Here is a 24,895-nt window from a genome sequence, read left to right as displayed (position 1 = left end):
TTTAGAAACAAAGTAAATCCTTTACCTGGAAACAACCATGGCTAACAGAGAAAGGAAGAAACAAGTGCACTCAATTCCAATATGGCTTTGACGAACTGGTAACAGAACTAGGCAGCATTATTGAATATATTGCAGCAGTGCAGCGCAAGCACTAGAAAGCAGTGGCCGGGAGAGGAGGACTAAACATAAAGAAGCACCATCTCATTTTACACTGTGCTGACTATTACAGCTTTTAACACCCAGGCTGTGGAAAGTTTTCCACTCCATAGTACCCTTGCACACACCTTCTAAAAATAGAGAGGGGCAGCTGGCTATTGTGCCTGAAAGAAGACCCTGTAAATTCCCTCCCCCCCTTCTCCTTTCTTTGACTGACATGCTTCCTGAAAGCCATCCAGGAATTTTGGAAAGGGTTATCTCCACCTGTTGAACATGGACTGGATTGTGCAGGCATTCAGTTATAAATCCAGCTGCCAAAACCCAACAGTAAAAACAGGACACAAGACAACTGTGAAATGGTGCAAAACTAGTTGCAGGAAAATACAGTACATACGTTTATATTAGAATCTTAAAAGGTGAATTGGAAAATTTATATAAAGAAAATGAAAATTTCCTGTGTATGATCTGGGCTCATAAAACAAAGTAGGAACAGCTGTACTGTAGGGTATTTAGATGTTAGCTCCTCGTTTGTATTAGATATTGCACACACTGATCATCATACAAAATAGAACTTCCCAGTCATCTACATACCTTGGTACAAAATTTGATTACGTTTGTGTACTCATGCACACATATCAGTATGCAGCACCAAGAGCAGGCTCTCTTTTCTGTATGTCGTACACTGCCAATTAACCATGTCCCAGATGGTGTACAACAATAATGTATAAAAAGCAGTGTATTTACTAATTATAACATTTACCTATATATCTATTTTAACATGTATGCACATCTGCACTTGTGTACCGAATTGAGAATCTACCCAAGTACCTGCCAGTCAACACACAAAGTTAAGTAAGGATTCCATATTCCTGGATATACACATTTATTTTTGGGAAAATGTGTGTGGGGGGGGGGGGAAAATCAGCCTTTTTTACTAACCTGCAAACCAAATTCAAGATTCTTCTTTGCCCATTGTAGCAACAGAGAACATTACTGACAACTCAGTTAGAGCAGGATGTGAAAGACAAAGCGTACTGATTGGTTGTGCATTGTTTTAGGTGCTTGTGATGTCATAAACCACTGAAGGGGAGAGCAGTATTCTCAAACTCAGGGCAAGCAGGTGGGACAAGCAGGAACTGCTGCAGAGCCCCCTGCTGGGAGGACTAGGCCACCACTGCGAGGAGACACGGGATCAGGACGGCAGGATCCATCACTGTCACCATACAGCTCCAGTCATCTGCCAGAGCGAGAGGAATGGTTTGAACTGTCCCTACTGAGGAAAGGAACTCAGGCAAGGTCCTAGGTAAAGAAGTTCAGGGATGAGTAACTGGAAGTGGTAGCTAGCCACCCTGGATGAAATGGTGGAGAGGGCAACAAACAGGGAGATGGGTTGGAGTCTCTTCTGTTGATGTGCTACCCTGAACAATTTACTATGTAGGGCCAGTATTACATGTTTTTCACCTTTAGGCACCACACTGACTTGCCCGTGTTTCTTGTTCTCATAATGCTACACTCTTTTCCTTTCCTAGTACTTTTATCTGTAATACTGCACTTTAGACATGGAAAGCCATCAATCTTCAGTTCTGTCATTGGGTATGTTTTCAGTCTATGTTTGAGTTTGCAGCTTCTTACCGTGTATACTGTACTCTTTAGAGGGGTTTTGTTCATCACTATTAAAAACAAATCAATTGCCCTGAGTATTTGTCTGTACCATAGGTAAATATGTTCCCTCTAAGTTTACTCTAGACTATGGTTCCTCTCTTTCAGAGTTTTTGCCCTGATATAACTGACTTGTTTTCCTCCTGACTGACTCCACTGGACCCCAGCTGCTAATAGCCACAGTATTTATACAGCACTTTATGCTACTTTAATTGGTTCAGCTCCCCTTCATTTTCACTTGCAAACACTAAAGATGATGTCCCAACCGCTACCCAGAATCTCCAACCAAAGCTTAAAAACACTACTGCAGCATATGCCTGCAGAACACAAAGTAGCACTTTATTTTATCAGCCCCACAGGTGAATTACACTTTTCCTTGCTCTAGCTGCTGCAAGCACTCACTCATTTCCATGGGCTGGGTTCACTGGTCTGTGACAGCTAGATCCAACTCCGCTTCACCCTCCAGCGAGGAGGTTGCTCTAGAAGCCAAGGTGCTGTGGAGTGGTTGGAAAAGACTTTCAATGGCAGGAGTGACATTGTAATGGAAAGGGAAGCCTGAAGAGGACAATGGTCAGCAGCCACCATGTGAAGGATGCATACAGCCTCACTTCACCTGACTGAGGTGGTATACGAACAGTCAAATGTGGGCCAGGTTATAGCTTTTCTCTTTTAAATTTATTTCCCCACCCTGAGATAAGTGCCGCAATCTACATCTGGAACTATATTCCATTTTACATACATGTAACATGATGCTGCTTTATCCCAGCTAGCCAAAGAATATCTGAAATTCCTTTACATCTTCAGTGAGGAGTAAAAGAGAGGCATGTACTAAACAAGGTCTCATTTTACCTTTTCAGACAGAAAAAAAATTACTCTCCTAAACACACAGCCCTTCAAAATCAGCTCCCTTCTGAGGGAACTGGGTGGCTCAAGTAATTATTGGTAGAGAAACATGGAGCCTTTCATCTCCAAGTCATAAACTGAAGCCTGGTCTGTACTGGTTGTGATCATGAGATTATTTCAACACCCGTTAGGACTAGTATTCCTAGTCCAACACTCTCATTAATCTCCTAGATGCAGTCTCACAGAGGACAAGGAGACTACGCTACCTAAGGGTGTTTTCTCCAGTGCATGGTTGGGGCACCTTGTAACAGTGTAGAGAAACCTGCACTTCTGAGGTCTGTGCTATAACTGTTCTATGATACAATAGAGAAACTCCACCTCCAGGGCTGTCACTGACAGTTCACAAGCATCAAATGTACATGAAGAAAGAAAAAAAAGTATAATTGCTGGGTGGAGTGAAGTTTAATGAATTAATGCTTGTAAAGCATGTTGATATCCTCCAGTGACATGCCCTATAAATGCCAAGCATTATTCAGTTTTCTAGCTTTTCAGCCTGCGTGGAAATGCTTAGACAGGTAAGAAATCACCTGTGAATCACTTCCATCATACCAATTACTAAAAAGACTGGAAACTGAAGTGCAGCCTGCAAGGTGGCAGAGTAGACACTGCATCATTCTTCCCTCAATCTTGAAAAACCAACTGCAATTACAGGTGCCTTCTACATTAAAAGCAGGTAACAACTTCGTGTTTTCAGTCTGAATGCAAACTGTCTAGGTGAGGTGAAAAGGACAGCTGACAAGGTTAAAAATCTCAGACAAACATTTACAACTCAGAATAAGTATGTCCAATTCAGAGTCCCTAGTAAGAAATGATGCAAGAACACCAGGTAAGAGGAAGTTCCCAACTACATTCCCAATCTACTTGAATGTGATGCAGCTTTCTCCCAGCTAGCCAAAAATTATTTTCATGAAGTTTATGTAACAGCTCAGATGGTAGGGAAGGGGGTGTCTCTGTAGACCAGCCTCCACCTCTCCAAACAGCTCTGTCTGGATTTACGTATAATTCAAGGATCTTGGCCAAAGTTGTCAAGTTTAGGTGCCCAAAATTAGGCATTAAGTCTACATTCAAGTACCTAAATCAAGGTGGACTGATTTTCAGAGGTAACTACATTTGAAAATGCTGGCTTGTAAAAAAAAAAAAAAAAAAAAAAAAAAAGTTGATCACATCTTAAAAATTTTTCAGCAGTCTTAGAACAGGTTATAAAACAAATAGGTAAATTTATTTCTAATGGTTACTAAAATAGTTTCTTTAAATTATTTACAAATCATCACTGGTCATTTCCAACTGATAAACTAACATACGATTTTAAAAAACCCTTGTCCAGTGAAGTGTTTGTAACATTTAAATCTCTTTTCTTCATGAGCTGTTCTTACACACATACAATGGCAGCACTTCCATGTCTCTTTGCTGTATAAATACTGCTACATAAAACAAATTCGTGGTCAGTTTCCAGTTCTCAAAGAAGGACCAAATCCACCACTGGCATAAGTGGTCACAGCTCCAAGTCTATGGAGTTTTCTTGAACCGGTCATTAATCCAGCCCATTTGAGATTGCAAACCAGTGTCTTTTCTGGTAGTCTCAGCATGGGGACTTAGCTGCCCTTTCACCCCCTACAGATAGTCCCTTTTAAGGACTTTTATAGCAAGGCAAGGGGAAGATTGAGTAATAGATGTGTTAGAGTGCCATCAATCTGACAGCTATTATAAGAAAACGTATCTTAAACGTGAGCAGTTTCCTTCAAATCCAAATAAACTGAATGGATCTGGAACAAGAGGCAACCAAGATGAGCTACTAGGCAGCAGAGAGGCATGAAAGTATGACAATTCTTCTGTGGGTATAGAAATACATACATGATTTTCAATCGGTGGTAAATTTTAGGGATTTTTGGCATGAGCCACTCAATAAAATATGTTCAACACATGCATATCAAGTCTATTTTTCTTAAAATTTACATAGGAGGCAGCAGGTTTTATGCAGACACACAGGGGACTCATTTGGGACAAGGCTTACAACAGTAATAAACAAATCCTCTTGATGTAAAAATACTCTTTTTGAATAAAACCTTTGGACCTAGCCAAAATAATCTGTTCAGAATGTACACATCTTAGGCCTTTGAGAAGGGTATGGTGAGGTCTTTTTAGCACACACTGGAACAGCATTTAACACTTCCTCCTCGAGATTTGTAGGTCTTAAAACTGGATGCAGAACAGAGGATTCCTGGGTGCTCTGGGAAGCAGATGCACTCACCTGCACCTTGTTCATCCCAGCCTCCAAAGCTTTTTTTTTTTTTTTTGGGGGGGGGGGGGGCGGGAGGGGAGAAGAGCACCAGGATCTTCTAAACAGAACAGAAACAGCTTTTGAGAAGTCTCTCCTGAACCAGAATATCTTCTATACAATTCAGTCAGTCTAGGAAACATGCAGCGGCAACTTATACCCAAAGCCATGGTCAGCTGGAGAAAGAAAGCCGATGGCTGGATGCATGTAGCCCCATCTCCACCGCCAATTAATAAAATTAAGCCTCTGAGAATAGAAGGGAATGTTATTCTAGTAGATTGCAAGTAGGTAGAGGAGATGGGAGAAGAGTCTGTAGAATCCGCTAAATCTCATTATCTTGCCATACCCAATAGCAGTACTACCTACAGCTGGAAAAGTTTCAGCAGACACACACTTGTCTACTGCACACAAGAATAGCTTTACATACAGAGGGATGGCTCTACAATGGGGGCAAGACATTTCTACCTACAGAGCACTAGGCCCTATCAGTTACTGAGGAGACACCAACCTAACAGCTGTGCCCCATACTTATGCTCTCCAATTGTCTAGAGAGAACTCCAGTTCTTTTAAATGGAATAACCCTACCAATCCTTGCTCTGCACAGAGAATATTGTGTGCTGCCTCAGCTCAGCAGTTAAGTTCTGCACTGCCCAGATACCACAACACTGTTTTCCTATCCTCCCATGTCTTATATTTAATCCATCTGTAAGCAGCCCTCCATAGGGAGACCATTTTCAGGCCAAACAGGCAGGACCAGGTGGGATATGCGGCTCCACAGTCCACTCAGCTTATCTGTGTCCATGTGATTATAGGAGCTGGGAGTGTCTGAATTGGTGAATTTGGCCCAGAGAAAATCCCGTACTTTCTCCTCAACATCCAGCAGCTTGAGGTTCTTTCCCAGCGACTTCTCATCCAGAAGGACAGTTAGCAGAAGAGTTACATCCTTAAATGCTGCATTTTCATGGTCACAGTACTTGTAGAAGATCAAAGTGGAGCCTGCAGGCAATGACTCAAATCGATGCACCACAGCTGCTTTTTTACCTTCCTTGAACCCAGAGCTTAGCTTATTATCTACCTCCAGCTTGACGACGTCACTATCCAGCGTGGCTTTTCCAGCTCCATCAATCTTGATTGTGGCAGCACTCAGGGAGGAGGAATAAGCTTCAGCAATCTGGTTACTTAAACACTTTAGAGACTTTTCAGCTTCTTGAGCAGCTGTGAGCAGTAAGATGGCAGGCTGCGAGTGGGGATGGGTGGTATTGAGTCGTTTCACAAGGAACATTTGGATTCTCTCCCACAGTCTTGGATCCTGATTTGGATAGACATTCCTAAGTTTCTTCATCTGGGTCTCAAATGCTTGCACAACTTTGATTTCTTCCCTCGGCAAAGTCTTGGAGGATTGATTCTTCCAGACATGCCATACAACAGTAACGGAAGCTACTGCTAATATTAAAATGCACATCTTAAGCCATCCTGCACTGGACTGTCCAACAGGCTCTGCACAAAAGAGAATGGGGGCAGAGGGGGTGGATGTTAAAAATAAACAAATGCTTTTGTCATGCTCTATGAGGAATCAATTAGTATGGATGAATGAACAGTGACATTTGAAAAGACCCATTTTTCTATCCCATAAACAACTGACCACCACAAGATTATGGAGACACCCTGGAGTGAGAAAGAAGGACTTAACTTCCTTAGAAGAAAAACTGCAGGGTAATGCAAGACATCGGGTAAATTTTTCAAAAGCACTTAAACAACTTAAACACACAAGTCACAGTTTGAAAACGGGACTTAAGGCATTTTTGAAAATTTTGCTCACTCACATTCTAACCATTCTATCTAATCAAAGAATTATAAATTATTAAAAACACATTAAAATGTATCTTAAAGAGGCAGGTCAAACTTGGCCCAATATTTAAGTTTTTTAAGAATAATCTTCTACAAAATCTGAAGGCAACAGAAAGAAAAAAAGTAAAGTCATAGAAACCAATCTCAAAGGCATTTTTAAACAAAATGAACATTCTTCGCCATTGTTTGCAACTCAAACATTACTGCATTGTGCTAGTGCCGGGGTTCTCAAACTAGGGGTCGCACGGTTATTATGTGGGGGTTGCAAGTACATGCCTCCCAGCTAGCTACCAAGTCTGCTGTGAAGTCTGCGCTAGTAAGTCTGCTGTGAAAAGTGATAAACATACAAATATCACTTTAAAATAGTGTTAAATATAAAAATTGTGATTTTAATTTATAAGGGGGTGAGGGGTCTTACTCAGAGGCTTGTTGTGTGAAAGAGGTCACCAATACAGGAAGTTTGAGAACCAGTGTGCTAGTGCATAAGAACCCAGAAGTGAAATGGTCTCATCCATTCATTCAGAGAACGCAAAAAGTAAAAGCAGAGGATGAAAAGGACACAGGAAATGCATCTTACCATTGAAATGCATGGGAAATCAGACATTTGAAGATGGATTACATGTTCGTTTTTTAAATGTTAATTTAACAAAACGATTGAACTATTCACCAGGGTTATTGTTAACATTAAAAAAGCTTGTATCATGTTCTTAAAAATCTTCTCCTCCTCCCGAATCCTACAGGGTCCGATTCTGCTTCCAACAAAGTCACTAATAAAACTCCCATTGACTTCTTTGGAAGTAGGACCAGACCCATAGCAAGAAGATGCATTTCTTGGATCCTAAATATATCAGAAAAGAAGGATGACAAAAGTTTTCTGTACATTACTACAACTGAATTTGAAGCATCTAATTTAAAAAACCAATGGAACACAGAACTATCACTATGTGTGCCCCAAATTTAATCTCATATTGATGCCAGAGTCTATTAAAGGAGTAGAGGGCAGACCAGGTGGAAATCAGAGATTAGACAAGAGGCCTCTTGAGTTATCTTTCCCTCAGTGCTGAAAATATGTCTCCTGATAAGCAGGATCTGTAATGCAGGTCTGTTCTAGCAGGACCCACTATACAGCACCAAGTTAAAGGGGCTTGAATACAAGGATGGGCACAAAAATGGTTAAATGCTATATACACATTAAACAGATCTGAAAGCATAAATCTTACTTTTTGCTGCAGGCTGTGAACGCTTCTTCAGCGTACTGGGTTGAACCTGAGATTCAGCTTCATCTGTTGGAGTGATTGGAGGGAAGGGGAGTTAAGATGACAGAATCCTGATCCATTTATCTAGTTATCAATGGAAGGGGTGAGAAATCATATGAAAATTGATTTTAGCTCTAAACTCAGTCTAGCTTCTGCTTTCTGTAGATTAATTCTACAGTAAAACAGGCAGAAAGATTAAAGGTTAAATGACTTGACCTCATTGAGAACACTGCTTAGCCAGCATTGTCTCACTAACAGAAGTGCGGAAGGGACTATGAACTCAGCAGTCCAGCTGCTACTGTGACAAATAATCAGTTGGAAAGGATTTCATTTCAGGTTTGCATCAAAGAGTTCAAAGCCAGCCCTGCCCCATCCCCAGAGACAAATACAATGGCAAGTTCACAACTGTTTCAGGCCAGCAAACTGATCTCTTTCAACTGGCAGACCAGCTTCAGTTTCCCATCCACACTCCTCCCAGGTCCCGTTTTCAGAAAAGCACAAATAACTAAACATGTTTATGTAGAGCTAACAAACTCCTCAAATGCTGAACCACCAAAAGAAAATAGCAATCAGTCTATACCAGGGGTCTCAAACTCAAATGACCCCGAGGGCCGCATGAGGACTAGTGCATTGGCCCGAGGGCTGCATCACTGACACGCCCCCTTGCTGCCCCGGCCCCACCCCCAATCCACCCCTTCCATAAGGCCCCGCCCCTGCCCTGTCTCTTCTCCACCTCCTCCCCTAAGCGCGCGGCTCCCCGCTCCTCCCCCCTCCCTCCTGGAAAGTGCTAAGCGCCACCAACAGCTGTTTGGTGGCTTGGCGGTGGGGCACTTAGGCGGCGGGTCCCGGAACAGAAGGGGCCCCCCACCGCCGAAGACCGGGCTGCGCTTCAGCGGCGGCGGGTCCCTCTTTTCCCCACCCCGGCTGGTCCCGCTTCCCTCCCCCACCCCCCGGCCCGGCCCGGCGGGTCTTGCTTCCCTTCCCCGGCCCGGCGGGTCTCGCTTCCCTCCCCACCCCGGCCCGGCGGGTCTCGCTTCCCGGCCCCGGCGGGTCTCGCTTCCTCCCCGGCCCGGCGGTCTCGCTTCCCTCCCCGGCCCGGCGGTCTCGCTTCCCTTCCCCACGGCCTGGCCCGGCGGGTCCGCTTCCCAGGCCCGGCCCGGCCCGGCGGGTCCGCTTCCCAGGCCCGGCCCGGCCCGGCGGGTCCGCTTCCCCACCTTACCCGAGCGCGTCTCGGCGAGGCCTGAGCTTCGTCCGCTCAGAGCCGCGTGGTGAGGGGGTGGGGCTGGGAGCTCCACGCCGAGCGCAGCGCTCAGCCCAGAGCTCCCAGCCCCGCCCCCTCCCCACGCGGCTCGGGGCGGGGCGGGGCTCAGGCGCTCGGACGGAGACTTGGCGCTCTATGCGCCGAGGCTCCAGGAAAGGGGCGGAGGCGGGAGCCTCCGCTTTTCTCTTGGGGGCCCCTGCGGAGCCCGGGGCAAATTGCCCCCTTTGCCCCCCCCTCTGGGCGGCCCTGGGGAGCTCCGTGGGCCGCAGGGAAGAGCTCCGGCCCGCGGGCCGCATGTTTGAGACCCCTGGTCTATACATAGGTAAACAAGAGGCAGAGTTTTATCCACATACTTGGTCTCCTGAATGTCATCTTCTGGTTAAACACTGGTTGTTTTTGTACAACTGTTGGGGGATCTGGAACATAGTAACAGAAGAAACATATGCATAATTTAAAGCAATACCATTACCATATGAGATTCAAGAAACAGAAGAAAAGTAGTTTTGTCAAGCACAATCTCAGTCCTCAAAGTTACTTCTGCCCACCAACGTGCTGTGTAACACCATCAGAAAACTGGACCAGATAGTGCTTTATAACCCAAAATGCAAGCTTTTATATCAAAGTGAGCCTTGGGAGTATTCATGTAAAAAATACGAGAAGGTAAAAGATACTAAAAAGTAACTCCTGAAAAGGACAGTGTAAACTGCATTCCATCAACATGTATGAATATGCACACCATGCAGTTATCTGTTGTTATGGTTTCAGTGAGGGTACATGTAATGTTTACTCACATGGTACAAAAACACCTACATTTATGGCTCCTTGAGTCAAATCAATCCTTTGTAATCACAGCAATTGTCTCAAAGATGAAAGATCTCACATATAGATAGGTATATAGATGCATAGTCACAGATGGAGAGAGAGTAGAGGATGCTAGCAGACAGGCAGGCAGAATCTGAGCAAGGAAAATGAATGGGTAATGGAAGGGTAGCCCAGAATCCCAGGAGATAACCTAAAACAATTGACCCTGATCAGAGGTTTAGGAGCACGAACACTCATAAGTGAACATATGGGACATGAATGCTATGTATCATGTCTAATACTTCAACACAGTGTTTGCTCAGCTGCAGCCACACATGCCTGTCACATTGGGCAATGTCCTCATTAGTGGCTGCTCATTGTTTGAGATTCAGCATAGGATTACATTCAAACCACAGAAGCAGCACCACAATAAAATGAACAGAGATCATAAATTTAATAGACACTGACCAATTTGGAGACAAATCAATCATGGACATAGTACTTCCAAACTGCTACTCAAAGGGCAGGTTGGCATTTGGGATGCTGGGGGAGATTTAAAACAGTCACTTCTTTCTCATGCAGCCTGTCCCTACCTACACTTTTAGCTGTCTTTATTTCCTAGTCTTTGAATTCAGTCACTGGAGTTCTAAGCAGAGGATGGAAAGTTATAACTAAAGTGAAATTAATTCTCATGAGAGGCACCACCAGACTAATGCCTTTTGGAACCAAAACCACTTGTTTAACAACAAGGCCAGTCATCTCACCATGCACCTGAAGTCTGAGGGGTCATGCCTAGGGGCAAGGGTGCTAAAGCATATTGACTGTGTAGGTGCTGTACACCACCTCCTTAAAACTGAACAAAGGCCAGCACAGCTCTGCTTTTGCATGCACCTCTCATCTCCAAGTCCAGTTCATCTCTGTGCTTGGTCAGGTTGGAGCACCTGGCCGCTCCCCTGGTCTTCTCCCATAAGCAATCATATAGCAAGTTGATTCGATTTTGACCAGACTGGATTCATACCATAACCTATTACCAGTCCTCAATCACCCAGTCCTCCAGTGTATCTATTCAGACACTTTAGTATCAGTTGAAGAGACTGCAAATCAATTTATCTTAAATCATGTCTTAAAGGGGCCCTTAACTTAAAAAAACCCCAAACACTTCTGTCTAAAAGTCTTTTCATACTGTTACAAGTCACATCTAAGATGACTATAACTGAGAAAGAGTAGAGGAAAAAATTCTCTTTCATCACTTTATTTGATAGCACTTGGTATAGTTAGTTTCCATTGCCAGAGTCATTAGGAGCTGTCAGTAACTCAGCTCTTCTAGAAAAAAAATAAGGCCACCTAATTAAGCGGCTATGGCCCCACTCCTGGAAACACACAAGTAAAGTTACTCACATGAGTCTTATCAAGCATGTATCTTAAGTGACCGGGGCCTATATGTGCACTTAAATTTAGGATTTCACTTTTGAGCATTTTGGCCTAACACAACGGTATAGTGATTATTTAAAATAAATAAATACCTAAATCCACAAAAATTGTCAAGGAGCTTTTTTCAACTGACTAGTTTTCAAATTAACAGTGCTCCCTTAATAAAATTAGGAGAACTTCAACTTTATTATATTTAAACAAAATGATTTATAGTAGATTTCTCATGTTTAAACAGGATTTAAGCAGGCTAGAAAATGAATCTTGGCTACTATGTTGTGTCAGATGTTTTTCAGCAACCTCCAGCAAGAGATGGCAAATGTCCATCATCAGAAGCCCAGGACACCACAGACCAGGGCACACCAACTCAAAGCAGCACCAGACCCAGCCAGAACAACAGACACAAAACCTGCAGACATATCCCCACTAATACAATGATCAACACCCCCACCCCCACCACACAAAACACCCTTCAAGATCCATGGGTCCTACTCATCCAGTGCACTAAATGCCTCAACAACTATGCGGTGAAACTAGTAATTAAGCTCTCAAATGAACTCACAGGAAAAAGAGAAAAATACCAGATCACCTGTTGGCAAACACTTTTCACAAAGCCACCACTCTATATCTGACCTATCAGTCCTCATCCTCAAAGGAAACCTGCGCAATACTTTCAAAAGATGAGCCTGGGAGCTTAAATTCATACCTTTGCTAGACACTAAAAATCATGGTCTTAATAAAGAGACACTAATTTATGTCTTATTACAATCTGTAACCCACTAACCCCCGTTTAGTCTTATGACTTCAGGGGTGTTAATAGCCCACTTCACCTTGAATGGTCCCTTAGAATATATCATAAGTAGTTAGCATAAACTATCTGTTCAATCTTTCGTTTAGCTGTGACATTCTTAGTACCTTCCCCACAGCTGAAGAGCTCTATGTAGCTTGAACGCCTCTCTCACCAAGAACTTGGTCCAATAAAAGATGATATCTTTCCCCCTTTGTCTCAACTGTACAAATATTTCATACGTATCAAAGGGTGGTTCTCTCTGCCCAATTTTTCAGAATGCTACACTGAACTACAAAACTGTAATGCCATGTATACAGGACTGTACTGTAATGATATCTTATGTTTTGCTTTGTTCTGGCCCAAAGTTTACACGTTTAAAAAACTGAACTGATAATCATTGGAGACAAACCCTTTGACAGAAGGGACGACTGCAAATCATCACTTCCATTATTGCTTGGTGGTTGACGCACATTAGTCTTCTTATAATTTCCCCCATCATTTTCAGATTCATCATCATCACTGTAGCCATCAGCATTCTCTTCGTCTTCCTCCTCCTCCTCCTCATCTGCAAAGACAACAGGTTATATAAAGATTAAGAACTGCTTGCCACACAACTCAAAGGCTATTATATATAGCTAACAGCACTACCTGTATGCATCACATTTTACAGTATAAAAGGACAGGTCTCTGTCTCAAGAAGTTTATGGCCTACACTAATCATGGGACACCAAAAGGTGAAGGCCACAACAGGAAAGGTTGTAAGATAAACTACTGGATGTACATATCTTGTTACTTGCTATTTTGTCAACTTGTGTAACTGTTTGGGCACTACAGTTCTCCCTTGGGTAATGTTAATACTAGGAAGGAGCAAAGTCCACCAAGATGGCAGGTCAACCAAGAGAATCAAGCTAGAAGAAGGATTTGAAAGAGCGAGGTACCACCATATGGTGCACAGAATCAGAGGGATATTTCAGATGTTCAGTAGGGATGTAGCATGATAGATGGCACAGAGCTGACCATGGGAGGCAATCAAGAGGGTGACCAAATGCACAGGGCTGACAAAGCATGGGGCATGAACAGAGAAGAGGTTGTGAATGGAAGAGCAGAGCTGTACAGCGCCTTGAAGGTGAAAGGTGACCAATTCAGACTGGCATCTCTTAAGACTACAATACAGGTTTGAAGAGTTTTTTGTTTTTGTTAAAGAAATAGCCCCTTCCTGCCTTGTGTAATACCAGCCTTCTCAGCATTCCTTCATAAAAATATCATTGCCTATTCTGCAGTTCCTGCCATCTAAAACAGTTCTTCTATATTACTCCTTTTCATTTCAAATCTTTAGTTGACTAACTTCTCATCTGTGAAATAATTATTAACTCTCAGTTTCACACCCACCCCCTAGTTATATTTAACTCTAAGTCTGTATTAAAAGATACAATGCAATATTCTTTTGTGAGGTATTATTGAAGTCATGGGCTTTCTAATTCAGAAGCCACAGTCTAAACAAACCTGAGAACTTTAAGTGAACAGAGCTGGATAGGAACCACCAGACTGAATCAGACCAGAGGTCCATCTAGTCCATTATCACGTTTCCAACAGTGGCCAGCATTAGACGCTTCAGAGGTAGGGGTAAGAACTGCACAACTGGCAGATGTGAAGTACTATGACCCACACGTTCGGTCTCTTCCTGATCTCTAGTAGTTAGAGATTGGCTTAAGCACTGAAGCATAACGTTTAATATTCCTTCCACAAATACAATTACAGTGCTACCTCGATATAACGCCACCCGATATAACACAAATTTGGATATAACACGGTAAAGCAGTGCTCGGGGGGATGGGGGGTGGAGGCGGCTGCACACTCCGGTGGATCAAAGCAAGTTCAGTATAAACACGGTTTCACCTATAACGTGATAACATTTTTTGGCTCCCAAGGACAGCATTATATTGAGGTAGAGGTGTATTTCCTTTTGATAAATGTGGCTTTTTGGTTTGTTTTAAAATCTCAGTCCACAAGTAGGAATCTCATATTGAAACACAAGGTTGCAAAAAGTCAAGGATCAACACATAGTAGAGGGAAATGGTGCTGGTAGAGGCAAGAAGCCTCTTGATGCTACTATGGCCCATGACTGGGGACCCCCAAGACTACTGATTTCTGCAGTAATAGCTATGCTACACTAGACTTTTCTGCAGTTACAGCTCCCCATCACCTCCAAAGGAGTGGGGTTAGTGTAGAACTTACATAAAAAGGGGCATAGCAACTATTAGCAAAAGTTTTTTACTCTTAAAGTGTGCCACAGTCACCACTGTATTCACAACAAACCCATTAGGCCAGGTATTTTTACATGGCTGATAGCAGCAGAAGCTGTTCATAGTCATTTGCTCTCAAACTGTGCTCAAGATCTCAGTTTTGCCTTAAGTTCTTTCAATCTTCATTTCTAAAAATGTACTGGGGCTTCTTCCAAGCCCGAATTTACGATTAATAGTTAAAAACTCCCCTCTATAATGCAAACACTGTGGCTCACAGTGGCCACCAAGACCAGTTTAGGGAAGACTGCTATCTTATGCCCTAATAGCATGTAAGAAATATGTACAGCTTTCAAACGTCTCAAAAACCAATCAAAGCTCAGACGGGGCTTTACTTTTATTGAAATCTTTTGGGATTCCAGGAGATTTAACTACTAAAAAACTGCTTCTGTTGCAACAGTGTCAGTCAGTGATTCAACAGCAGCCTGTTTGCCTATTTAAAAGGAATTTATATGCTTCACTCTAAATTGTTTGTCTGATAGATTAGGATTTCCTCTAGGAAGAGAGCAAGTGGGAAAAATTTTTGTAGTATCTTGGGTTCTAAACATCCTGTTTAAATGTAATAGGAATTTCCTATCTACAAAATGAATGCATCAGTGCAAAATAAAAGAAGTGAATTAGTTCTACTAATGGACTATCTTTTTGAAGTAATAAAATCTGTGATGTTTACAAAACATAAATTGCCTGGCTATTTGTAAGGTGATTATTACAGTAGAACCTCAGAGTTACGGACTCCTTGGGAATGGAAGTTGTCCGTAACTCTGAAATGTTCGTACAGGCTCCAGCAGTGGCTGAGCTCCCTCCTCAGCACCAGCAACTTCCTTGCAGGCAGCTTCTTTCCCTGGGTCGGACTGAGTTTGCAAGCTTGTCCCTCTCCCAGCTGGGTGTGTGTGTGTGTGTGGGGGGGTGTTGTGAGTGTGTAAGTAAACAGCATGTCCCGCTCCGGGGACAGAAAAAAAGTGCATCCCCCTCCCAGCTAGGGGGAGTGTGGGAGAAGCGGCGCAGACCTCAGTGCTGCTCCTGCTCCGCTGTCTCTGGCTGCCTTGGGCTGGCAGCCCCAGCATCTTCACCTCCTAGCTGTAAGTGGCTGCCCCGTGCATGGGGGTGGGATGGGGACAGGAAGCCCAGACGTGCCTACCTTTAAAGATGCAATACAAGCACAGTACAGTATCTCTGTTGTTGTTGTTTTTTGGAGGGTGGGGAAGGGGGTCTCTGCTGCTGCCTGATTGGTTACTTCCAGTTTCACATGGTGTCTAGTTGACTGGTCAGTCCATAACTCTGGTGTTCATATCTTTGAGGTTCTACTGTAATAAGTAATTAATAGACTGCTGCCCCCTCGCTTAAAGCATCTAGAACTACAGTGTGCTGGAAAATATACTGTAGGAACAGTCCTACCCTGGCCCCTGGTAGATGGGATAATCAGCTTTTTCCATTACCAGTTTTCAAGATTTTAGAACATCAACGTCATGAGTCAAGTGCAAGACCTTCCCGCAAATCTAGGGAAGATGGGTTCTCAAGACTGTTGCAATATGCTATCAGAAAAGTAAATAGTCAAGGAACTCAAGACAGACTGCTCACATATTTAGAAACCTCTACTTAAAAAAAAACAAAACAGAGTGCCTGCAGTCTAGTTTGCAACACACTCAACTTGATCAGAAAACTAGACTAGTCAGTTTCACGTTTACTTAGGTTCACTTCCTGGCTCTCATGCAATAGCACAATTGCATCTGGGTTTTGTGAGGGTGCCAGAGGTCCAACACTCTTGGGGAATATTTCACCACCAAAAGAATATAACACTGTTTTTGCTGAAGTATTTATTTAAGTTTTCACAAAGACATTTCTTTATACTAAGGGCTGGTCTACACACAGTTTAAGTACTGACTTACCTATATCAATTTAAAACCTGATTGTTCAGATTGGTGAAACTCCACACTGTGGACACAATTATATGGGTATAAAGCTGCTTACACCAGTATAGCTTATTTCCATAAGAGTGTGTAGACAAGCCCTTTATTCTTTCATGCAAAACCTACATTTGGGGCCTTAACTACTTGTCAATTCATCTTTAACATTCTTAGGCTATCCAGACACTCATGCACTCCTAATAGTTTAGGCAACGTACATGCAGGTGAATTGTGCAGATCTCGCAGTCTCTCTTTAGATGGAAGGAAAGGAAACAGAAAGAAAGTGATACTTATTCTAGGAACAGCTCACAGCAATTTTTGTGCTAAATTTAAAATGTATTTGTCCAGTTTTAAAAATACTCTCCAGTTATCAAACAATAAGAACAGCATAATGAAACAGTGGGAAATAGTTTTATTTCACATAAGATTAAAATACACTACTACAGCACATAAAAGGGGCAAATATGACATCAGATGTCTGTACTGAACAATACAACAGTTCTTTAAATCACTATTATTACTTTAAGCGAAGATATAGCTATTAATTCCCTTACAGACTTTAGCAGTTCCAAAGAGTATTAACCTGGTTGTAATCAATTGCTACTGATAGAAGTTTGGGAAACATAGGAATTCACTCCAAGAGCAACTTTCAAATGTTCAACTGTATGTCTTAGGCCCTATAACACTAATGGTTAATGGGGAGTCTCCTTTAACTCAGGTAACAGTGGTCTATCATCTTGGAGAAACTGGGCTGTGAGGGGGATGAAATTATGCAAACAGAAATCTCTGAAATGTCAGCAAAAGGGTACAGACTGTCCTTTTCAGCTGTGTAAGCCACAGCTTGTTTTCTTTTTACAAGGTTCAGTGTCAAGTTCCTTTTAAGAAACAAACAAATGTTTCACAAACCCAATCTAAAAGAAATCATCTGCAGAATTAAGCAGTTATTTGTCAACTGGAGGGTTTTTTCATAAGCTCTCTATTACAGGAACAAAAGTCACAGGAAAGAGGAAGATGCAGAGATCTGCAATTTCACTTCCCTCGTGAAACTAAATATTAGGGTATAAATCTTGCCTAATTTCACCAGCTAGTAATGCAAACTGCCTGACTGGGGAGGAAAAAGTTAGTGTGAGCAGGTAGCATTCTTAACCTGCTCTTAGTACAGCAAACTCTCACTCTGCCTGGAGTCTGGCTTTATCAAAAAGGGAAACAAATTCCAGCCTGAGCTTTGTCCTCAGGCTTGGCTGTTCCTAGGTTCTTCCCTTTGGCCCCTACTGTCCCAGATCCTGGATCCTTCTGTCCAGAGGATCACTCCCACCTCCCTTATAGGAATGGAGGAGTTAACAAGCCACACCTAACACAAGACTGCTGTAATCAGCAGCTTTAGACAGTGCCTATCACCTGCCTACATGGTGGGTCTTCAGAGCATCCCTCTTTTGGTGACTGATCTTATCTGACACACCCAACAGTAGGTAACACCCCAGCCAATTAGAAACTACCATTTCTAGAGTATTTTCTGATAGTCTTATATGCTTTGGCTGTTCTTTAAACTCTTCAGAATCCAGTTTTTAAAACCGGTATAGAGCTCAGCCATTCCTACAGTATCAAAATCCACTATGCAAAGTGATTACATCTGCAAAATTATTCAGTGTATAAGACACAATATACAATAGTGCATGTGGTTATCGTGGTAACTGTAAACACAATGAGGCACGAAGCCAAATGAAAAATACTTCCAGCACCCAAAACATACCTTTAGCTCAAAAATCACTTATAAAATGGAGGGTTTTGTTTTTAAAACAATAAGAGCACTGACATTTACATAAATTTTAAATATAGAGCTTAAAAAAATATATAGCTGACATCTGAGGCCAGGTCTACACTAAAAAGCTAGGTTGACCCATCTACATCACTCCTGGGTGTGAAAAATCCACACCCCTGAATGATATAGGTAAGATGACCTAACTCTCGTTGTAAGCAGCACAAGGTCAACAGAAGAATTCTTCCATCCACTCTCCTCGAGGAGGTGGATTAACTACAGCAATGGGAGAACCCCTCCTGTCGCTGTAGTGAGTGTCTACACTTAAACCACTAAGCGTCATTGCTGCAACTGTGTCACATGCTATTTGAAGTTTTTGCACTAGGATACTGGTTTTTAAGTTTCACTTCTACTCATGGGGGTGTCATAGTAAATGCAGTGCTGAGTAAACTGAAATTCTTTTGAAAGAAAAATCCACCCAATCAGCTTCCAGTGTCATGCAGTTACACTTCAACTTTACTGTATTGGGGTGGGGGAGGAAATCAGAAAAAGTCATTGTAATAGCACATTGTCAAAGGTCTATACTTGGAACACTCAACATCTCAGCATTTTTCAAGTAGCAGCAAACTCCACTGTCAACGTTCAGTTCTGCATGTGCTCTCACTCTCTCTCGATCTGGGCATTACAGTCATAACAAGCAAAACTCACAGAAACAACCCTATAACAGTAAGCAGACCAGAATATTTAAAAGGGGGAAAAAAGTCACTTGAACCAACCTGACTCATTCCGTTTGAAATCTCTACTTGCACTGGAGAGCGTGTTTTCTGTAAGGCAAAACAACACAAGAACGATTAACAGAAAAAAAGGAAGGAAATGAAGCAGTCATGTTCGTGCTGTGGTTATCTGATGCAGTCACTGATACATTTCTCAGGACACTGCAAAGGCTGCACACTCACTTGTAAAACAGACCTAGCTCCCCTCCCAACCGCCAGAGGTTGGCAAATTAAAACTTCATTATGTCCTTCATATTTTTGTTTTTTAATGAAACATGGGATGTGCCAAATTACACCTAACCATTAGTCTATCGAGCCCAGTAACCCGCATCTGGCAGTGGTCTATGCCTGATGCTTTAGAGAAGGTACTGCCAAATCCCAATAATGCATTTGGTGAAGTGTAATGCTAAACATTGGATGGTCTGGGATCCCTTCCCAATCCTTTTGAGAGAGTCAATTTATATCTTCAAGTATCAGGGGGTAGCCGTGTTAGTCTGTATCCACAAAAACAACAAGGAGCCCAGTGGCACCTTACAAACTAACAGATTTATTTGGGGGATAAGCTTTCGTGGGTAAAAAACCACTTCTTCGCATTTGAAGAAGTGGTTTTTTACCCACGAAAACTTATGCTCAAATAAATCTGTTAATCTTTAAGGTGTCACCGGAATCCTTGTTAAGATCTCATGCTTCAAGATATAAATTATTACCCTTCTCTTAGCTTGCATAACTACAGATACTATTGGTCACAGCATTTACTCAGTGCTTTTACAAAACCACACAATGCTATCTGACTCAATTACTATATGTTGCAATATCCCAGCCAACTATTACTGCAACTCATGCACTGTAAAACAATATACGCTTGTATAGCACTTTCCATCTGATGATCTCAAAGGCTTTACATACGTACATTAATCCTCACAAACTCCTGTGAGATAGAAGAGTACCACCCCCATTTTAGAGAAAAAAGCAAAGTGCAGAGAGATTAAGTGACTTGCCCAAGATTATACAGCAAGTCAACGACAAAGTCAGAAATAGAACTGAGGTCCCCTAATTCCCACTCCCGGCTGTGATCACTGAACTATGCTCCCACAAGTCCTGTGTGTGTTTCACTAACATTATACTGTAACTAGTGAAAACCCCATCCTTTAGGTTTAAAAGTTAATTTACCTGTCTGTCGACTCTTTCTTATACTCGGTCGAACCAAAGGCGATATATCTGCTATGCCAAATGCACTTTCACTCCCTAAAACAAGAGAAAGAGGAATACATTAAAAGTATAACATTTTGAAAAACTGGGTTCTGATGGGTTTATAGAACAGTTTGACACACTTCCGCTAAGCAGAGAAAACGCTCTATAAATATGCTAGTTTCTGATTGGCTGGACTGTTAACTCTTATGAGACTGTTGGGTATGGCAAATAAGATCAGGGAGTCACCAAAGCAGTCACTCCTCCGCCACAAGTACTTTAACCCTCCACTCCATCTCTTCAAGAACATGGTCTTCTCAAGTCCACAACTCCAGTTTGGCAATTTTCCTGAGGTTTGCAAGGTCTGTGCAGGACAAGAAGTAGCTAGTGTATCCAGGGGATGGGCAGCAAAGTGGGAGCAGAAACAAAGGGGATGCGAGGACAGGAACAGGAGCTGAGAGTGGCAGAGACAAGCAAGGGGAATGGGGCAGAAGGGTCTATTACCCCTAGAGGACACTTCCCTCTGGAGGCTGGAATCGATCCCAGGATCCTCAAGTCTCAGCATTCTTCTGCCATATGGCAAATAGCTGCAAAACCCACTGATAAAGTGGGTGCCTCATCACCCTCTAAAAGCTGGTCTACACAGAAGCTTACAATCTACTACCGCAAGCAGTCACTCAGTTAGTTAGTTCAAAGGGTACTGGCCAGTGCTCTGGATCTGAAGGTAAAAAATTGCACTTGCTTAAGGTGCAGGTCAGGCAGGATTCAGTCCTGAATGAGTGACAGCGTAAGATTCTATGTCAGGGACTGAGACAGGACATGCTTTGAAGTCATTCATTCATTGAGTGAGTCAGACCAAACTTCTCTAAATGAAGCAATGTTTGATCCTGCCCCAAAATCTGCCCCTAGATCAATCCTAAAGAATCAATGATCAGGCTCCATGAAACTTCCCCATATGTCATCAAGGAGCTAAAGAGGAAGTGAAGTTCCTCACCCAATCCTCCCCAAAAACCCTAATCCTAGAGAGGTTAACGCATCAAAGAGGCCCAAAGATCAATAAAAGCAAGATAACAAGTCCTAAAAAAAAATTGTTTAGTAATACCATCCTTCTAATCCCTAACCATGTGGAATAACTGAACACCAATGGATTAGGAAACCAATCGTTGATTCAAGAATATACCACTGTATGAACAACAAATAAATACTGGCTTTTTTTGGCCTAGCAGAATCCTATATACAAATGTTTGATTTCGATGCATCTAAACTATGTGCTGAGACCCAAGGGGCCTCAATAATAAATATTTTTTGTAATATTATATTTTTATTAATCATAAATTAATGGAGACTATACAAAAAAAACTATCCTGTTAAGGTGCATCTGAAAGAGCACAACAGTGCCTTTACTGTGTAAATGGCAATTTAAAAATCTAGTAGTGCCTACCTTAACTATTTGAAAGAAGACACAATACTGCAGAGTGAAATCTAATATTTCTCTGCAGATAGGTAAATTATTGAAACTGGATATTGTAGATATTTTAAGGAACTAATTTATTGTTGATAGCAATTCATAAGATCTGGGAGGGGGGAGACTTCCTCTAACTGGGAAGGGAAGGGAAGGGAAGGGAAGGGAAGGGAAAGGAAAGGAAGCCCACTGTTACCTTCTGTCAAGCGTGTCTGGCTGTTGTAATTTGTGTTGTCCCTTTGTCTTCTGGTTCTGTATGTGGACACTTCATCTTCAAAACATTCACAGAAAAAAAAAGCCACAGGTACTTTAGAAACAAACAGGTAATTTAGTGTGCACATATCTATAGAAATAAAAATGTCTGAATCAGTCTGGAAATTCAATTTTTATTCAGTTTATAAGAGCACTGAGATTGAACTAGTAAAGTCACTCATACAACCACATAAGAGGCAAGTTGTGCATAAGAGACTTGTCATCAAATATTGAAATGCACGGGCTTTACTATTCAACTTGAGCCTTCCTGCTTAATTTTAAGAGTGTAAGGATAGGAGAGGAAATAGATCCCAGCAATTAACCATTTAGATTAAATATTTTTTACTGTTTAAACAGTTAACTTTTAAACAGTATTTACATCCCTATGAGAAACTAAACCGGCGCGTAAAAACAAAAAAATAAAAAATGAAGTCTCAACCCCTTATGGTTGCACTGTGAGCTAACTGGAAACAGATGTAATGAAGCCTGACAAAGTTGGCAGAGAGCCTGAAACAACTATTCAGAGAAGTGTGAAATACATTAAGGGATGTGAAGAACTTTGCAGGAGAGCAGCTATAAAAGTAGCCCCTTCTCATGCACAAATCTAGAACTATGTAGAAGCCAGAAGTTTTACCACACTTTAGATTTACTACATGGAGAATGAGGCAGGCCTGCTTACCAATTAACACTGCTACAAAGTAAAGCTGAATTCCGTGTTTTAAATTTATACTGAAGTAACAGAGCAAATTTTGGTCTCTGGTGCACAGGGAATAAAGGCAAGAGTGAACTCACTGTGGAGGATCAAAATAACGCAGTAAGCACAGATCTACAAGTTATTTAGTTTAAAATACTTGAGTAAGTTTTATTTCCATTGAGGAAGTGTTCCATGTCAACAGACATAGCAATTGTATAGTGCACAGCCTGACTCTTCACTTGTTTCAGTGAGCTATTTAAATATGTCACACACTTTACACACAGGGTCCAATTCTACCACCTTTACTCACTAAGATCAATGTTACTGCATAAGTAATATGGTATTATTCAACATGAGTAAGAGTAGCAGAATTAAGTCTTCACAGTGCAGAGTCCAACCTGAACAATGAACGAGGCAGGAGCCCGCAAAAAAGTACGCAATCATATAATTAAGTACTGTATTGTAATAAATATTTACAAGGGGGCTGAATTAATGGTGTACAAGTAACTTCAGCTTTGTCATTCCAGTCTTTTGGGGATTCACTTTAAAAATACCTTCTATACAACTTTAATGTAACATCTCAACTATTTGATAACTACAATTCATTGGCAGATAGTGTATTTTTAAACACTTTCTGGTCCTTTCAAAGAAAACTGATGCTGGATACAAAGTTATGTTGTGGGGAGACAGCTAAGAAGAATGTAGCACACTGCACACCTCAACCGTCTCCATATAGATTCCGGAAAGAGTTTTACCATAGACAAAAACTGGTGGGAAAATGCTCAGCGCAATGCCCAAGCTGAATGTCCTCTGTACCACATCTCTTCCCTCCCTGCCTCAGACAGGCCAGACCATCGAAGGTTAATAGCAAACTCTACCCTCCTTAAAATGGCAATCATGCTAGAAACAAAAGATACACATTGACTGTATGAAAGAAAACAGGTGCAAGCAGGTAAGAGAATGGAATTTAATTGTACCCAAAATAAAGCTGTTATTCTGCTTTCAAAAGCCAGTTGGCCCTGCCCTGTTTCTTGCAGCACAACTGATTTGCTTAAACCGGATTACTTTACTGGCCAGATGTCACTGTCACATTAACGATTCCTATGGAGCCAGGTTGCCCCATCTTCCGCACCTGGGTCTCCCCAGCCTTTATCTTGGAAACAGTTTTAAGGGAAGCGTGTAAAGCTCCTCCTACTAGCGAAGGAGACTTTTGCTGCCTGCATTTCATTCACCTGCCCCTCTGAAGCCGTTTAGCTGCATATGACAGAAGTAAAGTCTGCTGCGTTTAAGCTGTCCCCTCCGGGCACTTGGCAGGCAAACTCAGGGAGAAGCTGAGACGCGGGGTACGGGGAAAGGAAACCCAACCCAGCCCCAGCGTGCTGCAGCCACGCGGTGCCTCTCCCCTGGGGAGACCCGCACGTGGCGGGTCCAGCACGCACACACACGGGGTGCACCGTGACCCACACCACAGTGATGTCCCCCCGATCCCCAGCCTAGATGCTGAGCACGGCAGCTCTCACTGAACCCAATGGGGGCTCAGGACCCTGACACCCCCCCATCCCCCGCGGAGCCCGACCGGCTGCAGGGACCGGGTGAGGCAGAGACCAGGGCGCCCTCCTCCCCCGGGCGAACGGGACACGGCCGACCCCCCCCCCCACGCCGGTACGGGATCATGCCTGCGCCCCCCATTACACCGCTCCCTCCCCCTGGGCATCCCGCAGCGCTCTGAGGCCCCCGCCCGCGTCCCTTCACCGCACCCCAGCGTGCCCCGAACCACAGGATACAGCAGGGGCGCGACGCGCGCCCGCCCGCCCGCTCCAAGAGCGCGGGTCGGTAACCGCTGCCCAGTCACTCACTTTCCGAAGCCTGGGCGTCCCGCCGCCTGGTCTCCGGCCCCGGCTGCTTGGCCCCGGTTCTCTGCCGTGTCTGCATCTCCACCGCTTCCTGGCGCAGCGGCTGCCTGGAGCGCAGATAATAGGCTCCTCTCGGCGTTCGCTCCTTCTCGGCTCTCCCGCCTTCGTCCTCGCGGAACGCTTCCTCCGCCAGCCGCGTTTCCATCCGGATACGCCCCCCGCTGCACTCCTCCTCAGGCTGAAGCCGCCGCACTGCAGCCCGCTGATGATAGGCTCTGCTGCTTCGATAATCTCACTTCCTGTCGGCCATGTTGAGGGGCGGAAGTTTATTAGGGG

General features: G+C 43.0%; 2 protein-coding genes and 1 long non-coding RNA gene across 6 annotated transcripts in view; 1 reads left to right on the top strand and 2 right to left on the bottom strand.

Annotated features, from left to right (window-relative positions):
- CEP350 (centrosomal protein 350) overlaps positions 1 to 1,223 on the bottom strand; it is a 143,989-nt gene extending 142,766 nt beyond the window's left edge. Inside the window, exon 1 of the mRNA XM_039486128.1 lies at positions 1,096 to 1,223. The gene's annotated coding sequence lies outside the window, so the exon portion shown is untranslated. The remainder of the gene's footprint in view (positions 1 to 1,095) is intronic.
- Positions 1 to 14,072, top strand: part of LOC120370861 — an 18,068-nt gene extending 3,996 nt beyond the window's left edge. For 3 of the 4 annotated variants that reach the window (XR_005584000.1, XR_005583999.1, XR_005583998.1), the window contains 3 exons: positions 1,215 to 1,459; positions 8,074 to 8,200; positions 11,873 to 12,793. This is a non-coding gene — a long non-coding RNA (uncharacterized LOC120370861). Of the gene's footprint in view, positions 1 to 1,214; positions 1,460 to 8,073; positions 8,201 to 11,872; positions 12,794 to 13,238 lie in introns of those variants that run through there. The other variant, XR_005584001.1, reaches the window with a different exon arrangement.
- Positions 3,912 to 24,895, bottom strand: LOC120370860 (torsin-1A-interacting protein 1-like). The gene is made up of 8 exons (XM_039486135.1): positions 24,563 to 24,895; positions 21,957 to 22,031; positions 20,281 to 20,355; positions 19,114 to 19,161; positions 12,787 to 12,942; positions 9,712 to 9,774; positions 8,062 to 8,124; positions 3,912 to 6,490 (listed from the first exon to the last, which is right to left on the bottom strand). Exons 1-8 carry the CDS (start codon positions 24,762 to 24,764, stop codon positions 5,688 to 5,690), a joined length of 1,485 nt encoding a protein of 494 aa, XP_039342069.1. The 5' UTR covers positions 24,765 to 24,895; the 3' UTR covers positions 3,912 to 5,687.

This window comes from Mauremys reevesii, linkage group 8, assembly GCF_016161935.1.
Source record: "Mauremys reevesii isolate NIE-2019 linkage group 8, ASM1616193v1, whole genome shotgun sequence".
In the NCBI taxonomy this organism is placed as follows: domain Eukaryota; kingdom Metazoa; phylum Chordata; order Testudines; family Geoemydidae; genus Mauremys; species Mauremys reevesii.
The sequence above is the reverse complement of the archived record's forward strand: the minus strand, read 5'-3'. Positions and strand labels throughout refer to the sequence as shown.

What these genes read in the sequence shown, in the direction of transcription:
- LOC120370860 (XM_039486135.1), bottom strand. Translation starts at nt 24,764, where the DNA reads ATGGAAACGCGGCTGGCGGAGGAAGCGTTCCGCGAGGACGAAGGCGGG. An exon ending in GGACGCCCAGGCTTCGGAAA is followed by an intron (nt 22,032 to 24,562) that starts GTGAGTGACTGG and finishes AATGTTTTGAAG; the next exon opens with ATGAAGTGTCCACATACAGA. An exon ending in GTCGTCCCTTCTGTCAAAGG is followed by an intron (nt 9,775 to 12,786) that starts GTTTGTCTCCAA and finishes ACTATGTTCCAG; the next exon opens with ATCCCCCAACAGTTGTACAA.